Source organism: Sorex araneus, chromosome 4 (assembly GCF_027595985.1).
Source record: "Sorex araneus isolate mSorAra2 chromosome 4, mSorAra2.pri, whole genome shotgun sequence".
Lineage (NCBI taxonomy): Eukaryota > Metazoa > Chordata > Mammalia > Eulipotyphla > Soricidae > Sorex > Sorex araneus.
The window spans coordinates 179,400,380-179,420,616 of record NC_073305.1 but is presented as its reverse complement, the minus strand read 5'-3'; the positions used below and the strand labels follow the sequence as shown (position 1 = coordinate 179,420,616).

Sequence of the window (20,237 nt, the reverse complement as noted above, 5' to 3'; positions counted from 1 at the left end):
ACCTGTCTACGTCACACTAGATATCCTATAACGAGATTAACATGCAGCATGTACGCTCTCACTGGAAACAGTATTTTCTTTTATTTTATGAGAGTAAAACCAGTATGGTTGATGATACCTCCAAGTGCCACATTAATCACTGCTCCTATTATATAAACTATGTCCAATCTTCCATCATCCTGTCATTTTTCGCCCACTCAGATTGCTCCAGGTTGCCGTCAAAGAATTTCTCCATGATTAAAATAATGTGAAATGGTTTAGAAACATGAAAAATATTTCATCGTTTTAAAATGTGTATTACTCCGTTGGCTTCCTAAATCCTTCACAGGAAGCACTGCATCCTGGTTCTGTTTCTCTGATGCAAAACAAAAATCATTTGCCTCTAGATTGCTAAAACTAGACTCCAAATGAGCACTTGGAAATCATTTTGAGGATGTGGAAATGCAAATGCTGTAAATTCAGGTGCAAAAATACTTGTCTGCCCCTCTTGGGCTGGCCTGCTTCATTTCCACACTGCTGGCTGCCAAGTTGCCAGGAGGCCAGGCTGGGGTGAGATATGGAGGTGCCCAGGTCTTCTAGGCCCACAGAGTGAAACGTGCACAAATCCTTACCAGGCCTGTTGCTTTACTGTCTTCTGTGTTTGGCCTCTGGGCCCAGTACATTCTTAACTTAGGAAATCTAAGAGTATGCTATGGATATGCAAAAAGGAGCCAGAGCAACAGTACAATTGGCTGGTGCTTGCCTTGCACCCCACATGGTGTCCCAGACACAGTACCATGGGGAGTGATCCTTGAACTCAGAGCTAGGAGTAAGCCCTGAGCACTGCTGGGTGTCCCCTCCACAAAAAAAAGAGAGAGAATATGTGAATCATTATCACACAAATTGTTGGATACACAAATTATAAAATACACATTATCAATTATACTGAGTCTGGGAACATCTCTATTATTTATTTAGTTACTTTGGGGGCCACACCCAGCTGTTCTCAGAGCTGACTCCTGGCTTTGCACTTAAGGGTCATTCTTGATGAGGCTTGGGAGACCGTATAGGGGTGCCGGGGATCATACCCTTGTTGGCCATGTGCAAGACTAATGCCCTACCCACTGTAATATTGCTCCACTGCCCCTGGTGTGTCTCTTTTATTAAGTGTAATGTGTATTAGTGTTACATTTCTTTAATTCAACTAAAAACTAATATGGAGATTAATTTCTCTGTTGCTTTTCAACAAATCTCTAGTTAATTGATTGTAGACACACTGGCACTAAAAAAAGAATTGTAACTTGTTTCTTATCATTTATCTGAAGGTTAACAAGATAGAGATGCAATATAGAAAATTATCAAAAATAAAACCTCAAATGGCATTGAAATCCATTATATAAAAAATGACTTCGTTGAGAGCTTAAAACTGAGCTCGTTTGGAAAGAACTAATTCTTTGTTCTTTTGATCTCCTCATTGTTAAAAAATCTAAAAGCTTTGTCAAGTTGTTTATGTTGTAACTATAAGTCCTTCTCTCTCAAGCTCTCAGTAATACTTTTGAGAATTTCCCTTCCTCTCCTTTTTTTTGGCAGGAACTGTTAGCTTGCCAAGAAGGCTGTAAGAAGACCATGGCCTTGATAGAGAAAGGCAGTCAAAGTGTGCAGAAGTTTGTGACCTTGAGCAACAGGCTAAAGCATTTCGACCAGACAAAGCTTCAGAGACAGATGGCAGATGTCCATGTTGCTTTTCAGGTAAGTCCCCTTCCTGCTGTGGAGACAGAGTAACAAAGAAATAGGCCTGGCACCTGTCACAGGCCTTGTTTTCACTCCCACCTTCTGGTATTTGGAAATCATTTTACTTCTGATTTTAATATTCATGAATATTCAAGCAGTCTATTATTCTCATCAGAAGATAATGTCACCCTTCCAAATGTTTCTTTAAAAAAACCGCACTCTAACAAAATGACGCTTTCAGTATGAGAATGATGCGTCTCCTTATGTGTTTTTTTTTTTAATCAAGAATATGGTCAAGAAGACTGGAGATTGGAAGAAACATGTGGAAACCAACAGTCGCTTGATGAAGAAATTTGAAGAGTCTCGAGCTGAGCTGGAGAAGGTGCTGCGGATTGCTCAGGAGGGTTTGAAGGAAAAGGGGAACCCAGAGGAGCTTCTGAAGAAACACACTGTGAGCTTAAGGACTCGGGCATGTGATCCGGGGGAGAGTTTCAAAGAATATGACAGTCTGGTGGGGGTATGTCTGAGGGGGAGAGTGAGATCTAAGGAACTGGAGAGAGAAAGAGAGAGGAATGGTTTGAGAGCTCAGGAAGTGATAACCCAACAAAATTCAAGTACAACGTGGTTGCTACCTCACGCTGGGCTGCTCTAAAGCCTGGAGGCCGGGGGGAGAGGGGACTCAAAGTCTAATTTCAGGTGTCCAAATGACTAATCCATATTTATCTAAGAAAGTCTTAGGTAATCAAGAGCTTCCTCTTAAGAGACACTGATGAGCAGCTGTCTAAAGCTTTATGTCCGTTCCTGACATCTACCATAGTCTTTTTTTCAATGGCATTTGGGCCACCTCTGATGATTCTCAGGAGTTATTCCTGGCTCTGAGCCCAGGAATTACTCCTGGAGGTGCTCAGAGGACCATATGGGATGATGGAGATCAAACATCAGTCAGCTGTGTGCAAGGCAAATGCTCGACTCACTGTACTATCACTCCAGCCATTACCATATAGTCTTGTAGATTTCATATCCTGAGCTTGATTGATGCTCAAGGTCCTCTTCTTGTTCATCTTGCATGTTTAAATTATATCATTGAGAATGTCCGCAATCTGCAGAATGATGTATTGAAATGATGGGCCCTCTAAGCTCAGGTATTTGGAAAGAGTTTTCCTGAAATTCACGTGTCTATTCACCTGTCATCCTGTTCTTCATTGATTTGCTCAAGCAGGCACCAGTAATATCTCCATTGAGAAAATTTTTGTTACTGTTTTTGGCATATCCAATATGCCACAGGTAGCTTGCCAGGCTCTGCCGTGTTGGTGAGATACTCTTGGTAGCTTGCTGGGCTCTCCGATAGGGATGGAGGAATTGAACCCAGATTGGCCGCATGCAGGGCAAATGCCCTACCCGCTGTGCTATTGCTCCAGTCCATTCACCTAACACATGCTCCCAAATGATGAATACAGTGTGTTTGTGGAGTCCACTGATCGTGGAGTTCTTGTCTGCTCACATCCCATTCAGTTTCAACCACTCCACCACGCGCCACTTTCTGTTTTGAATCACAAGTGTCCTCAAGTAGCCCTGTATATGTAGAGACTCTATGAGATGTTGCTATATGTCTGTGTGCACACATGTAGGATCAGTGTGCCACAGCTGACCGGACAAGACCCGCATCCTGGATGGTTTTCCTCCTGGTGCTGGAGACCGAAACTGAGATGAAGGCACATGGTGGGGTTCTGGAGGGAAGCCTGTTCCTTGTGAGCAGATGGCCACCATCTCACTCATGATTTAGTCCTGATGAGCAGGGGAAAAGAGAGCAAGACCTTCTGATGCGAGTCTCCTCTAACGATGCATCTTGTTAGAAGGTCCCCACATCTCTGACTTGTTCTCATCACCTCCTTCAGGCACCATTTTGAAACATCATGTTGCAGGATTAACCTATGAATTGGGGGAGCTGGAGGAGGATCAGTTTACTCCAGATTGTAGTTGTTTATGTGTGCATTTGCGTGAATGTGCAAATCGCTTGTCATGAGCCAAGAAGGCTGGAGTATTTTGCAGATGGTGAAGGAGGACTTGTGAGAAGGGTTGGTTTCCACTCTGCCCTCTGAATTTACCACTGAGGGACTCATAGCGGCCTTCTAGAAATGAAAGAGATTCTGTAAAATAAAAGTAAAAGGGGCTAGTTGAATCATATCAGTGGTGACTTCTAACCCTTCTTGATGATTCAAGTTTATCCCTGAAAGAAAAAAGAAAAATCAGAGAGTATTTCAAGAAGGCTGCTGCTGAGTGCTCTGTTTAGAGAGGGCGTCACATCCCTGTATGTCTGATGCCCCCTTTGCCTCTTCCTGACACTTTCTGACGCGCCCACCTTCCCCCACTCTCCTGCCAGGAGTTTTTCAGTCAGCTGGACCAGAGGGTGCTGAATGCTTTCCTGAAAGCTTGTGATGAGCTCACAGACATTCTCCCAGAGCAGGAGCAGCAGGGCCTGCAGGAAGCTGTGCGGAAGCTCCACAAACAGTGGAAGGTGAGTCAGGACACCAGGGGAGCACTGTGTGTCGAGAGTGATGTGGTGGCCAAGCTGAAGGGACCAGAAATGTAAAAGTTCATGGGAAGTCGCCAGAAGTCTTTCTCCCGTGGGAAAGCAAAAATACGGATTAGAGTTAAATGTGATGGAATTTTGCTATTCCTGCTTTTCATACTTTTCAATAACCTAAATTGTATCATATTACTTCCACACTCTCTTATGTCCTGCTTATTGGAAAGGGGAGGGGGGCCAACATGGAAAAACAAAAACATTTTACCCAGCAACATTTAGTGAACTCCTGTCATTGGGGTAAATTATGTTGGGTACACTAGGGAGCTCACAAAAATCTATTTATATCATTATAATTAATGCTAGCTGTCCATATAGGCATATTTTTGGATTTCTCGGGGAATTAATCATTAACTTGAGATCATTTTGTTCTAAAAATATGAGTGAAAACATTTCTTGGTTATGGATTCAATGATGAAAAAACAATCATTTCTCACCCACATCTTAGATACTTAAAATAATATAAATCTTAGATATGTAGGGGTGATCATGCATGGAAAAACAGTACAGGTATAAGATACATTTCAGTCCAGGAAAGTGTGAGCGACATTTTTATGAAAAGCTTGAAGAAGACAGTTGGACACTCTTAGAGATGGGAAATGAAGGGAGCAAGAGTAGTTTTGAGGTGAGATTTGGAGATGGTGGGATGGGGCTGACCAAGCAGGACAGAGAAATAAAGCCTGACTGGATACGGGGAGGGGAGGCTATGACCCATGGACTCAGCCTCACTTGAGTGTGAGTGCTGACTCTATCAGAAGGTTAGACTGCTGGTCTGCTGTTTGGGGAAGTAGCTCTAAAAACAGAACACTGTTGGGGGCTGGAATGATAGCACAGTGGGTAGGGCGTTTGCCTTGCAAGCGGCTGACCCGGGTTCGAATCCCAGCATCCTATGTGGTCCCCTGAGCACCGCCAGGGGTAATTCCTGAGCAGAGCCAGGAGTAACTCCTGTGCATCGCTGGGTGTGACCCAAAAAGCAAAAAAATGAAAAATAAAAGAAAAATAAAAACAGAACTCTGTTATCCTACTTGAGGAGGCATGTGGAGAGGCAGCAGGTGAAGTCATTGGGTCTCAAAGATGAAAATTACAAACACACACACACACACACACCACCAGTTTATGTTGTTTTCTGGGTTTTGTTTACTTATTTATTTATTTATTTTGGTCCCAGGAACATTGGTCAAAATAATGAGCACAGTGAGAACACACACACACACACACACACACACACACACACACACAGAGCTATAGGACCACATTTTAAAAAATGACATAATTGAAAGAATTCAGTGTTTCATTAAAGATGATTCTTAAAGAAATCTGAATTTTGCTTTTGATTTTCTGTAGCACTCAACAATAAGATTTCTTTCTTTTTCTTTTTTTTTACTTTCATTTTTATTTGGACCTGCACCCAGCAGTGTTTAAGGCGACTCTTGGGTCTGTGCTTAGGGGTCACTCTTGGCAGTGTTTATGGGATCATCTGCAGTGCAAGGGGTGTAACCAGGCTGTGTGCTAGCAAATACCTCTTCCCCTGTACACTCCAGCTCATAATCAGATTTGTTTCTTGGTTAGCTATTTTGATCTTTTTTTCTACTATGAATTAAATTTATATTATTTTAAAAATTGCCTGCACGGCAGAGCCTGGCAAGCTACCCATGTCATATTTGATATGCCAAAAACAGTAACAACAAGTCTCACAATGGAGATGTTATTGGTGCCCGCTTGAGCAAATCAATGAACAATGGGATGACAGTGCTACAGTGCTAAAAATTGTACCATAGTTTAGGTAACATGGTTCTAAATAATGTTAACATTTATGGTATTGACATACAAAGTTACTTATCCAACTATCTTTTAAGTGTACCTTTAGTACATATTAATTTTCACATAATAATTGTATCATAGAATAGAGATTTTAGTTAAAGGATTTATTTTATTTTTTATACACACATACATTGTATATTTTCTAGACTATATCTATCCCATTCTTTCTATAGCCCCCAATTTATATTTTTCTTCAGATATCTTAGTATTTTATTGTAAATGAAATCTTTTAAATGCTATAGTGTGCAAAATGGCTGACAATGAACTAATTGACCAATAGTAATGATGGAGATTGAGCGTATGTCAAAAAAGAACATACGAATAACAGCCATGAATTGTTTGAGTCGAGATCTTTTGTACTAATAATGGTTTCTGTGATTTTTCCCTCTTGATGTAATCTGTCCTTGGGGTTGTAGTGGTATTAGAACACACTACGGAGAGGGTGTGCGGAATTGGTGCACGTTAGTTCTGAACTCAAACAGGGTTTTTCTACTTACCTCTGAGCCTTAGTGGTTTGATCTGTAGAATAGGAATATTAATGTTGTGCAGTTCTATTGTAAAATTTCAGTAGAGATTCCTAGTTAAATAAAAATAATGCCTCACTCACAGCTGGCTAGATGGAATTCTTGGAATGCTTAGTTCCTGGACCAGGGCATGGTGGTACTATGCCATGTTGAGACAGCTGCCAACGACAGTGACCCTATCCTATGGATCCTAATGGGAATAGTTTTGTTTCTTGCCACTTGCACTGGGATTTTTCCATAGTTAGGAATGTGACTATATTTTTTCCAACTCCTCCCATGGGGTATAGGATCTTCAAGGAGAAGCCCCCTACCATTTGCTTCATCTGAAGATTGATGTGGAAAAGAATAAATTCTTGGCCTCTGTCGCAGAATGCAGAGCAGAGCTGGACCGAGAGACCAAGCTGGTGTCCCAGGAGGGCAGTGAAAAGCTAATTAAAGAGCACCGGGTATGTCTCCCACACCAGACCAGGGCCGTGAAGTCGTGCTACCACTTGATTAAACAGGAGGTGCTTTGGCTGGGGTCTGAAAACATTGTTTATTGATGCTGATAGATGAACAGCAATCTCTGATTTTTGTATGAGACTATACAAGTATGGTATGAATTCTCATAGGTCATTTTTTTTTATTATTGCTCATCAGATTTTCTTCAGTGACAAGGGTCCTCATCATGCCTGTGAGAAAAGATTACAACTTGTTGAAGAATTGTGCCTGAAGCTCCCGGTCCGGGATCCAGTGAGGAATATGCCAGAGACTTGTCAGGCGACCCTCAAGGAGCTCAGGACAGCCATCGACAGCACCTATGCACAGCTGGTGGATGACCCAGACAAATGGAAGGACTTTACTAGCAGGTAGTCTTGACATTGCTCCCCGAGAAGGGGCTGTCTAGTAACTAATATGATCGCCACGGAACAATCAATGACATACATGTGTCTTCGTAAGCAATAAGGAAAGCCCAGATCAGATGTTTTGCCCATGCTCCTATAAGAATGCTCCCATTTAACTTTTAAAATGTGTTTCAGTCTGGGCCAAAGAGATAGCACAGTAGGTAAAGCATTTTCCTTGCATGAAGTTAGCCTGGGTTTGATCCCTGGTTCCCAGATGGCCCCCTGAGCACTGCCAGGAGTGATTCCTGAGCACAGAGCCCAGAGTAAGCCCTGAGCTCCACTGGGTATGAGCTCAAAATAAAAAAACAAATTGGAAATGTGTTTTAATTATGATGACTTTATTTTCCTTTTTAAAAATTATATTATTTCAGAATTTCTGATTTAGCTACTTGGATATCTGCTAAGGAGACACAACTGAAGGGGATTGAGAGTGAAACCATTGATACAGCCAACCTTGGAGCGGTGAAACAGTCCGTGGAGGTAAGTTCTGGGCCACTTTTGTTACTGGGAAATTTCCATTTAAAACAAATAACGATCAGCAATGCTTTTATTTCCCCCTTTTATATTTAAAAAGCCATGTTTGGTGCCAGAGCGATTGTACAGCAGCCGAGGCATTTGTCTTGCATATGACCTACCCAGGTTTGATCCCTGGCATCCCATATGGTCCCCGAACTCTCCAGGATTAATTCCTGAGCACAGAGCCAGGAGTAAGTCCTAAGTACCACTGCATGTGGACTCAAAACCAAATCAAAACTGAAAAAAACAAACACAAAACAAAGAGCTACTTTTCTGAAAATTGTCTTAAAAGCAAATCTTTTCATGTTCCAAGAGCTTTTCCTTAGACTCATTGTTAGTTCTGACATTTGGTTATGTTTGGGGGTACCACGGATGCATTTTTAGCTAATGGAGAATTCTGTGAAGAAAATTGCATGCCTAAGTGCATAAGAAAACAGAGATTTAAGAATTGTCATGGAAAACAAGAGCATTTATAGGTTTTATGCAGTGTATTTTTCAGCCCCACAAAAGCCAAGTCATAGAAAATGAGGTAACTGGACAAGATCCCAATTACCTTTCAATGGCTCCTTTCAGTGCCGCCTTTCAGTGTCTCATTCAGCCTAGTTTGAGTCAGCTCCCGACAAATGCAGCCAGTGATAGCACCTCCCGGTCTAAACCCAATTTTACTTCTCTAAGTAGCGCCTGGTCACCCACTCCAACTGGGCCCTTGGCTTTACATACTTAACGCTATTACAAAACTTACTGATCTAGTAGTGTTTTGAGCCATTGCATGGCACAGTTGATTATATTGTATTTCCTTCTCTTCCTATTTTCCGGAATGCTTTCTTTTTTTCTATTAAATCTTCTTCTAGAGCTGGAGAGATAGTATAGCAGATAGGCCACTTGCTTTACATGTAGCCAACCTGACGTTTGTCCGGGAACTGCATATGGTCCCCAAGCACTTCCAGAGGCTATCCCTTGAGTACAGAACCAGGAGTAACCCCTGAATATTCCTGGGTGTGGCCCCAAAACAACAGCCACAAAAAAAATCCCCTTCTATGCTGGAGATGCTCAACTGTTGGATAATATTGGTTTGTTGTTTCTGCCTTGCTGCAGGGAGCTTAGGTTTATTGGGTTACTCCCATCACAGTGCTCCCATTCCTCTGTATTTATTTATATCTTCTTTCTTTGTGCTCTGTTGACTTGTAAATATTGTTTTTTCTCTTCTCCTTAAGTCCTTTGCAATGTTAATTCAGAGCAATGTCCTTTTTTTAATGGGCATAAGATGACAGTTAATGCTATGCTTTTGTAACTTGGGAATTAATGACTCTGAATGATATTTACTTCTGGACATCTGTTCTCTCAATTTAAGCCTCAGTTGCCCTTACTTCCTAGCACCGCAAAAGCAGGGTCCCAATGAGGGGCTGGATGGACCCAGCAGTGAGCTATGTGTTACCCTGGCATAGAAATGGGCCTGGCCAAAGGGCCATAATGCTTAACTCTAAGTTAAGAGCTTGGTTATGGACAAATTCTGTCATGATCCAAAAAGTAATAACTAGATTTGGACCCTGCTGGGGTTAGGAAAGATAAATCTGGCCTGAGCACTGTAGTCTGAGTCTGTGGCAAGATGCTCCCAGGAGAGCTGCCCTCCAAGGCTCAATGTATCTTTTACTGTGTCCATACAAAAATAACTAATATTAAGCTAGCAAAAACGAGGCACAAAATGTGAGCTCATGAAGTTAAAATAAGTCTTTAGGCATCCACTTAAATACTCAGTAATAAGCCCATCAATAAATGAAATTAGCTAGCTAAAAAAAGAACTCTTCCGTTCTTTGTTTTTTATTGTTTTTTAAATGCCATGTTCCTTCCAGTGCATAGAAAGTGAGGTAACATACTAAATTATATGTTATAATTTCCAATTTTGGTACAGTGCTTTTAGAAGCATCTTTCTTGTGATAAAGGGAAAATCTGTAAATCTATAACTATCTTTTAGGAAGGTGTTTTTGGTACAGAAGCTATGGGTTTTACACATTGGGTACTGGGATACACTTTTCTATGATGCTTGTCGACTTTTTAAAGAGTGTGAACAAAATGAGCTTGGGTTTATTGGGTTACTCCCACAAAATGACAAATATGCAGGTGCTCGGATAGTGAATCAAGTTGGGCTTTCTTCTGTACCCTACAAACCTTTCCAAATGGAGGCCTTGCTTACTGGACAGCAGTGATTCACAAATGCTTTTATTTATTTTTTAAATTTTTGGCCATCTTATCTTTTCATTCTAGGAGATCAGAAGTGGTGTTACCAAAAATGGAGAGACACTCAGTTGGTTGAAATCCAGACTTAAGATCTTGACTGAGGTCTCTTCTGAGCATGAAGCTCAGAGGCAAGGAGATGAAGTCGCCAAGCTCTCTAGTTCCTTCAAGGCTCTTGTGGCTTTGTTGTCTGAGGTATGTCCTTTACTCATGCTCAAGACACCTGGTTCTGGAATATTCTCTTCCTATTGCTTGTTTCTTACTGGGTAATTTTATAGAGGAGCTAGAGTTCAATTCGAATAGTTAATACATTTATATGAAGATTATTGGAGAGGCTGAGTTGAATGATTGAATTTTGATCTGGGCCTCAGTGGATACATTGGACATTCCATTGAAAAGACAGATCTCATCAGATCTTGAGATATTTTATGCTTCCTCAAAACACTATTCCATGGTTAGCTTCCTGGTCATCATGGAATTGAAAACACAGTCTTGAAAGTCCATTAGGATTTACTTAGGCCACCCCACTTCAGGTCAAGTGGGGCAGAATTACGCAGAGATATAACTCAGTGATCAAGGACTCATTTCTTGTATATACAAGAACCAAGCTTGATTCTGGGCACCGTATGCCCTACCCCCAGCACAGCTAGGCCCAAGCATTGAGCCAACCACCTGCCCACTGACTGAGTGTCATTGTGAATGTCCTTCATGATCCCCCTGACCATTATCTGGAGACTAAAAATTAATAAACAAAATACTCAAGAATTAAATCAAATTTAAACTACACATAATGTACATAAAATAGTATAATACCTAGAATGGAGTAACTGTTCAATAATTGATAGTAGTAATAGAATACTCATTGTTTTGTCAGCACGCCATTTAAATTTCTTTTAGGCAAGTTCTGCTTATTTTAATCTTCCTAATATATGATATTTGAACCCATCTACATCACTTCTAGTAGGGTACCATCAGCCTGAGCAGGAATAGTTTTCAAGTCTAATCAGTTTATGGATGAGAAGATAATGTAAGAATATAAAGTAGACATGCATTATTATTTCGTGAACTCTTTCTGACACTGACTTGGAGAAATGATTAATTGCATATCTACAGACTTCCTTGATTCTGAAGACTAAGAAATTTTTATAGATGTCTTATCTAGCATTGTATAATTAACCTTTTATGTTTTTAATCCATGTGCCCCTTGAGATGCTAATGATGAATTTTGACTCCAACCTGCTTGTGAGTTTTGCTCAATGTGAGAATTTTGATATATAAAGTACAAGTTTCCTTAGAATTTCTTTTTTTTTCTTTAGAATTTCTGACAAATTGAAGTATCAATAAGAGTAATCAAATTTTGGAACATAAACTATTTCAAGTCTTTGATTATCTATCTTTCATAGTAGTCATCAATTTGAGTTTATAGCCTCTATACTTTAAGTGAAAATCTGACATTATTCTCCAATTTCTTTGAGCTGGATCAGAGTAATGTTAACAAGAAATGTAAGTGTATGTACAGGTTGCCTCTTATCCTAACAAGTGGTTTTAGCCACATCAATTAGTAAATTTAATATATTTTCTACACACACACACACACACACACATGCACAAGCATTTAGAGAACCTTAAAAATGTGATGTTGCTAATATCCCTAGGGTTATTTATTTTTTTTACTAAGGTATTTATTTTATTTATCTTTAAGATGCTATTATGGAACGTCTAGCAGTAGTCTGCCTTTAACAAAAGCAATCATTAATTCTATGTACATTCATCTAACTCAACCTTTGGTGTAACGTATTAATACCTTTTTTGCTACTTAGTCATTTGGTAAAGGCCAAAAAAGAAGAAAGGAGGGGGATTAGAAAAAAAACCATTCTGTTCAAGCAAAGGGTATTTTTTAGGTGAATTTGGCATATTCATTAATCCTTTGATTAAAATTCATCTACTGTTTACTAAGTAAACATTTACTAAGAACACAAATGTACTTCATTTGTCCAATATAAAAAGTGGTGGGTAAACTGACAGTATGTAAAGAGGAATCACAAAAGAGCTATGATTTACTGAGATCTGATGTGTATGGTTTTCACAGATTCTTATTGCTGTTTGTTTGAGAAACAATATGCTTCAAATTACCTGGGTCAGGTTCAGAATAGATGATATGAAAAGGACTAATAGAAGGTGACATTGGAAGTCATCTGTGTAGATACTGAAAAATGTGAAAATTGTGATCTTAGTGGCAATGGAGAGGGAGAGACCTTGAAAATGAAAAAGCAGAAACTAATACAAATGTAAGTAGTAAAAGAAGTTGAACATTGGGGAGAATAACATGGAAAATCCACTAAGAACAATTCACTTAGATTTATATCAATCAACATTTCATGTAAAACTATTGGAAGCACACTTTCAATAAACATTCTTTTTTCTTTTCTCTGTGACATTTTTGCTTATTTCCATTGAATAGGATGAACCCAAATCTCTGATAACACACATTTCTTTTGGTTTATAACTAGATCTTTGTCATTTTAAGAACTAGAATATTCCAGGAGATAAACTACTGCATATATTCTACTTCCTTGATTATAAGATGCATTGAGCTTGGATATGTCACAGAGTACCATAGTAAAGAAGGTCTGGAATCCTGATGAATTTAGTTAGAATTTAGAATTATATCAGTCTTAAAATAAATGAAAGGACAAAAGTGGGAGATTTATGAATGTATATATATATATATATATATATGGACTGGAGCGATAACACAGCGGGTAGGGCATTTGCCTTGCACACGGCCGACCAGAGTTTGATTTCTTCGTCCCTTTCAGAGAGCCCAGCAAGCTACCAAGAGTATCCCACCCACACGGCAGAGCCTGGCAAGCTACCCGTGGGTATTCGATATGGCAAAAACAGTAACAAGTCTCACAATGGAGACGTTACTGGTGCCTGCAAATAAAATCGATGAACAATGGGACAACAGTGCTACAGTGCTATATATATGGATATACAAACATATATATATGTTGTATATATATAACATAAGCTATTGAGATAGACATTTTATTTTTTCTTTAAATAGTTAACATTGTATTATTTATAATTGTTTTCCTTGAAATCTAGGTTGAAAAGATGTTGAGCAACTTTGGGGACTGTGTCCAGTACAAAGAGATAGTCAAAAGTTCCCTTGAAGATTTAATTTCTGGCTCTAAGGAAGTCCAGGAAGAAGCTGAGAAGATCTTGGACACTGAAAACCTTTTTGAAGCCCAGCAGTTACTGCTCCATCACCAGGTAGATGCCTCTTGAGCCCCGTGCATATATGCAAGTTGACTGGCTACTAACAGAACCAGAATGATGAGTAGTTTGTTCTCTAGGTGGGGACACACGAAAGGGTGGTTCAGGGAGGAACCCCGTTGACTGGTGAAAAGAATCTGGCACTTCTGTTGTCTCCTCAAAATATTTCAAAAGATTCCACAAGACCAATTATCAACAGACTGAGTCAATGATATCAAAAAGTTTAAAGAGTATTGTGAAGGGAATCTTTATTTTGCTATGAAAATTTAAACTTGACAAATTGTCATGCTCACAAAAGAGAGGAAATCATAGTTTCATAATCGGATGTCACTGTTCATTTGTTATATTATGATACTTTTCTTCACTATGAAATATTAGATGCATCTTCATTGAGAAGTTATTGCCTATGTGAAGTACCAGAACTTTCAGAAACATATACTTTTACAAAGAATTGGTACTGGGATTTTTAAGGTTTTGCCTTCTATATGTACAATAAACAATTTTAATCAATTTTACTTGTCAAACTCAATATAGGAAGATTTGATTTATCTGAAATAATTTAATGGCCAAATTCTAGCTATTTTGTTGTAGATCTAGAGGCTACTGGCTTTATATATAGTAGTGTATTTTATGTAGTACCAATATGCAGAAGTATAAGTTTTGTATTAAGAGGATATTTATTGTAAAACAAATACTTCTTGACTTTTAGGTTTACTTAATAATGACAAAAGACTGAGTTTAAAACAATTAGTTCCTTTGTTACATTTTCAAGCATTGTAAAAATGTAGTTTGACTTTAAATTTAAGTTAGAAAAATATAAGATCATAGATATTGACATTTAAAACTCTTCACATTTCCTGAACCAAGTTCCTGGTTATATGTGCATGATTATTTTTGTAAATATTTAGAAGCTGTGCACTTGAGATTTGTGTACCCTTCTGTTTATAACATAAAACATGTAAAATAATACATGCAAACATGACATAACACATGTGAAATAACAACACATATATAACATATGACATATGAGAAACAGTAATATTTACATTATATACAGAATTCTTCAACTAAAAGTTTAGCTTACTATGCACTTAAACTTTCCTAAATATCTCAGTTTATTTGTAATATACCAAGGAGCTAAATATATTAATATTTGCATTTTGACAGCATTAATGATTTTAATTTATTTTTACAAAATTTTATTATAGACATTTTTATCATTATAATTTTTTTAAAGAAGGTGAAACTTTATGATTGTAGATGGAACATAGTTCTTTAAGGCAGAGCGATAGCGCAGCAGGTAGGTTGCTTATCATGTAAGAGGCCAACCCAGGTTTGATCCTGGCTTCTTCTAGGATCCTGCATACACCACCAGGAGTCATTCCTGCATCCAAACCAGGACTAAACCCTGAGCACCTCCATGTGTGGCCGAAAGACCAAAGGGGGCAAAAGAAAAAAAAAATTTTAAGCGGGCTGATGACAAATGCACGGTTTTGTCAGATTTTTCTGCAGCATTGCACAAAATACTAAGTGCTATCTAAATTTACACATAATTAAAAACTAAAGCCAAATTATACTGTTTTCTGTTGCAAACATTAACTATTTCTAAATAATGTGCCTGTTCGACTCACACAAAGCCCTCGCTCCCATTTTCAAGTATGCATCTTAACGCCCACTGCCTGAGATTGCACCTTCCCGTGCCTCTTTGAAAGTGTAGGTGTGGAGGTGCCTGCTTGGCACCGTAGACTAACGTTTCTACCCATCTGTTGAATAACTGCTCCCAGCAAACGACCAAGAGGATCTCTGCAAAGAAGAGGGACGTGCAGCAGCAGATTGCGCAGGCCCAGCAGGGCGAGAAGGGGCTGGCTGGAGGAGTCCGGGAGGAGCTGCAGAAGCTGGAGAGCACCCTGGAAGGCATGGAGCACGGCAGGGAGAAGCAGGAACGCCGGATCCAAGTAGGGGGCCGGAAGTAGGGCTGTGCTAACTTCCGGTGACAGGACCAACTACTGATTCCTACCTCTGCTGTTCTCCCAATGTGCAATAACGCATGCTTTATTTCTTTGAATCATTTTATCAGGGTGATGTTGAGAGATGTGGTTACTTTAAAAGAGAGTTTGTGGCATTCACAAAGTCTCAGGGCAGTAAACAATAAGGAAGCCAGAATTTAATCTACTTGGCCCGTGTCCAGAAATTTGCATGGAATCATTTCACTTCTCTGAATCATGCAACACACATACCTCTATGCTTAATCGTGATCTTAACACATTATCTTAAAAAAACAAACAACAGAAAAAGTCCCCCAAACAAACCCTAAACAAAAGACCCTGGGTATTGGTTATTTGTTTATTATACTTTCTCTTTATCCTTTTTTTCCTTCCCTTCTTTCTTTTTTGAGAGCCATTATGAGAGGTTTCTACACCTTTGTCCTTCATCTGTGTTACAAGAAATTATCTTTCGATCCATAGCACTTTACAGCTTAAGGAAACTTAGTCTTAGTCTGCACATCTTTTTTTTTGTGAACAGCTTGAGATTTAATGCATTTAGAAGTGTTAATAGATGAATTAGACTCATCTTTATTCAATATGACTGTGTAAAAGCTAAAACGAGAGCTATATGGAAGCCTACAGCCCAAGGAAGAAAAAAAAGCAGAAAAATGTAATGTTTGTAGCATCCTTTGATAATTTATAACATGATACTTTGCCCTTTCCCTCCCCCCTCAAATTTAGGTTACATTAAGAAAATGGGAGCGATTTGAAACCAACAAAGAAACAGTGGTCAGATACCTTTTTCAAACAGGTTCCAGCCATGAGCGCTTCTTGAGTTTTAGCAGTTTGGAAAGCTTATCTTCAGAACTGGAACAGACAAAGGTATACAATCAACATAATCGCCCCTTGGACTCATTTTTTGGGGGAGAAAAACTTCTACTTCATTATTAGCAGTAATGTAACCAGTACTTACTATTTATTTATCACTCTTCAACAGTGTTCTCTGGAATGAAACCATAAATAAGGTGTAAAAGCTAAAGGAAATATTTTTATGTACCTGGTGAGTGTGTGAGTGCATAGTTCCTCATTAATACATTTTGGTGTAATCCCTCTGAAGGCATCGGTTTTTTAGGTTTTTTGACTTTTATTTTTGTTTATTTTTGGTTTGAATTTTTCATTGAAACTTGAAGAATAGATAAGTTATAAAGATAGAATTGGAGCAGAAATTTAACATTTCTATAAGGAGGTGTGGCATGATATATGAGAGTTAAATATGGAGATTCTACAATGAAAAACAGGAAAGGGGATGATCAATTATAAAAGAAATTTGGGCCCTATCACAAAAACTCTTAAAGGGTTTTCTTAAATATTAAATCATCACTCACTAGGCAACATCTGGACAATAATTTTTATAAGAAAGAGTCATATGATTAAGAACTGTTTTTCGGGGATGATTTTTTTTTGTTTTTTTGGGCCATACCCAGTGATGCACAAGGGTTACTCCTGGCTCATGCACTCAGGAAATAACTCCTGGAGGTGCTCAGGGGACCATAAGGGATACTTGGAATCGAACCTGGGTCACCCCCTTGCAAGGCAAATGCTCTACCTGCTGTGCTATTGCTCCAACCCCTCGGGGATGATTTTTTAAGCAGGTTATATCACTTGTACTACCTGTCGTCCCGTTGCTCATGGATTTGCTCAAGCGGGCACCAGTAATGTCTCCACTCGTTCCTGTCGCATGTTAGTGTAGCCCAGTGGTGTCTGCTCACTCAAGGAACACAAAAAAGCATCAAACCATTTGTTCAAGGTCTTGACAAAGAAGTTCTACCATGTTGTAGGTTCTAAAGATAAAAAAATATAAAGCAGGTTATAAAGCAGGTCATAAAGATAAAAAAAGAAAAACTAGATCCAATTAAAAGAGCATGTGTTAACTAGTATGGGAAATACTGTGTGCGGAACAGATCAAGAGTCAAAATTGAAATAAAAGATGACAGTCAAAGTTCTGAGCCTGAGAGAGACAATGAGGAACTTCAGAATAGGTTCAAGAACTTAAAGAAGTGGCTGTTAGTGGGAAAGCATGGCCCACTTCATTTTGCATGTGCCGAGTTTGAGCCTCCAGTGAGACATTGCAAGAAATGATATTTAGTGTGTATTCAACTCTGCAAGCTCAAACACTAGGAAAATTGAGGGCATAACAATAAGCTTGTACAAAGCATTTCAAGGAGTTGTATGAGCCTTTGGTTCCCAGTGCATGTGTTTTGGGCTCATAGGGTGGTTTAATTAGTATAGAAATATTTTGGCCAATATATAAGAAACAATATTCTTACAGTTTCGCTTTAGCAAATAAATATTTGAGCTTCTATCTTCATGCCATTTATCAACTTCTGTCACTCAATATTGCTCATTTTGTATTCCTTCTCCCCTTGTTTACTTCCTGAGCCTGAAGTTTGATAGGGTCACACACAGGAGATTTCAATTTTGTGTGATTTTCCCCATTTAAATAACCAACTAGTTTAAGTTTTTATGTGTTAAAAATATATTAGGATTTTAAATAAATGCAAACATTAAATGAATTGGTATGTGTGCTCCACTAGGGTTCTTTTCATGGATTCTGACATTTTATTGCTCCATTTCAGGAAATCATCCAAATAACTTTACCTTTCTGTAGGTGAAACAATAGTTTTACTATTTAAAAGCTTGTAAATATTTTTAAGAAACCAGTGCTATTGTTAGTGATATAAACAGGGTTATATAAACACGAAAATATAAGGTACAGAATTGCTAATGAATTTGTCCAAGATCATCAAGTGGTGAAGCTGGGATTCAACCCCAAAGTCTGAGCCTAAAGCCCAAACTCTTAGCTCCTCTTGGGAACACTGATCCGTTTATATATCTTGCTACACAAGCACTTGCAATGTTGAACAACTCCTCTGTTCTGCTTCTCCACTCACTCGACATGGTTAAAAAAAAAGCCTTCATTCCAGTTGGATCCTTGATGGGGTCGTGCTAAGGAGCCTGTATGTTCTCTGCCAGTGTGTGTAATGTGGTTATAGCAATACATATTTAAACTTTGCAACCAAGCTTTCCTGGTGAGGGAAGAAAAATATTCAGAGGTATATGACTCAGTATCACATGGCTAGTGAAGGATGGAATCTGATTTCAACTCCAAACTGATGTCAAACTTCATCTCTTCCACTGGGTATCCTGCTGAGTGGCCCTCACAAGTCTTCCTATGAGTTAGGAATAAAACCTTAAATATATTATTCTATTTGTGTTTCATTTTAGTTACAAGAAACACCATATTGGGTTCTTTCGTTGTTCCTCTACATGGTCTTTCCCATATGTCGTTCCCATAAAATGTTCTTAGAATGAACGTGTATAAGCATTTTCAAATGTGACTCTATTTATCCCACGTTTTCCCCTTGAACTCTGGGAACACAGGGCTGAGGAGTCCACTTTATTTTATTCTTCTGATTTTACCTATGGGACTCTAAAAGATGTCTTCTGTGGTTTAGTTGTTGTATTTACAGAGGCTATAAATTCACATAGAGCATAGTTAGAAATTTTAACCATGGAATATAATGCTTTGACATTAGTAAATATCACATTGTGGTGTAATTCTCTGTATCAAAAGGAAAATTTACTTATTTTTATTACATCAGGTTGCAAAGTGCATCTCTAAAATAATACTGATATTTCAAGTTGAGGACAGTAACTTTTTCTAATGGAGACATAATTGTACTATATTAATTCTCTCTTATGCGGCTTATATGATGTTTTTGGGCAATGCTCTGCAGGAGTATTGACTACGTGAAGTTTAAGTTTTAAAACTTCTTCAGATATTTTTATGTTATCTAGTTAGGTAAGGGGTGCTAAGATAAAAATTTAAATTTCCTCTGGGATTCTCTTACAGAAGTAAAATACTAAGCTCTCTAGCACTGTTATCTCTCTTTGCCTTTTCTTTTTCAATATTTAATATGCTGAGCTAACAAAACATAGACAGCAGGTGAAATTTATTAATGCTTCAATCATACTAAGTTTTTGTTTGTATGGAGGTCATATGCCCAGTGGTGCTCAGGACTTGCTCCTGACTCTAAACTGAGGAATCATTTATGGCAGCACTGTTTAGTGCTGGGGATTGAACCAAGGTCGCATATAAAGCAAGTGTCTTAACCCTTATGCTATCTCTTCAGTCCTAAATTATTTTTAAATGAAAATTGCAAAAATATCTTATGAACTGTACAGGCGTTTTATTCTCAATTTTGTGAAAACCATTTTAAAAATGAAAATCAGTACCTGCCAGAGTCCTAAGCACTTAAAAATGAAATAGCTATTGAAATATGAACAATCACCTCACAAGAAAGAATTACTATCCACGATCAATAAAAAAAATCTGAAAAGTTGTTTGCCAAAGTCAAAGTCCAGGCGTCTAGCCCTAGTTTGACTGGTTCAATCATTTTCCATCATATAGTGTATGTTTATAAATAAGGATTAACAGAATTGGAGTATACAGCATTTCCCTATTCACAGAATATCCATAGGAAAGATCAGTGACACTCTATTGACTTAAATATTTATCAGTTAAATAAAAATGCTTTTATTTGTTAGCTTAGAAATCTATTCTCTCCATGGTTGAAAACTCAGTTAATGTTGATCATTGCCCAAACTATCAACTAACTTATGTGCATTAATTGTTAGA

At 38.5% G+C, this 20,237-nt stretch overlaps 1 protein-coding gene across 17 annotated transcripts in view; it reads left to right on the top strand.

The window, feature by feature from the left end:
- SYNE1 (spectrin repeat containing nuclear envelope protein 1) overlaps nt 1-20,237 on the top strand; it is a 561,745-nt gene that overhangs the window by 197,296 nt on the left and 344,212 nt on the right. For all 17 annotated transcript variants that reach the window (XM_055134197.1, XM_055134196.1, XM_055134206.1 and 14 more), the window contains 10 exons: nt 1,570-1,728; nt 1,997-2,161; nt 4,091-4,225; nt 6,927-7,085; nt 7,279-7,487; nt 7,895-8,003; nt 10,302-10,466; nt 13,383-13,550; nt 15,338-15,508; nt 16,280-16,420. In XM_055134197.1, the coding sequence (XP_054990172.1) occupies nt 1,570-1,728; nt 1,997-2,161; nt 4,091-4,225; nt 6,927-7,085; nt 7,279-7,487; nt 7,895-8,003; nt 10,302-10,466; nt 13,383-13,550; nt 15,338-15,508; nt 16,280-16,420 (1,581 nt within the window). The remainder of the gene's footprint in view (nt 1-1,569; nt 1,729-1,996; nt 2,162-4,090; nt 4,226-6,926; nt 7,086-7,278; nt 7,488-7,894; nt 8,004-10,301; nt 10,467-13,382; nt 13,551-15,337; nt 15,509-16,279; nt 16,421-20,237) is intronic.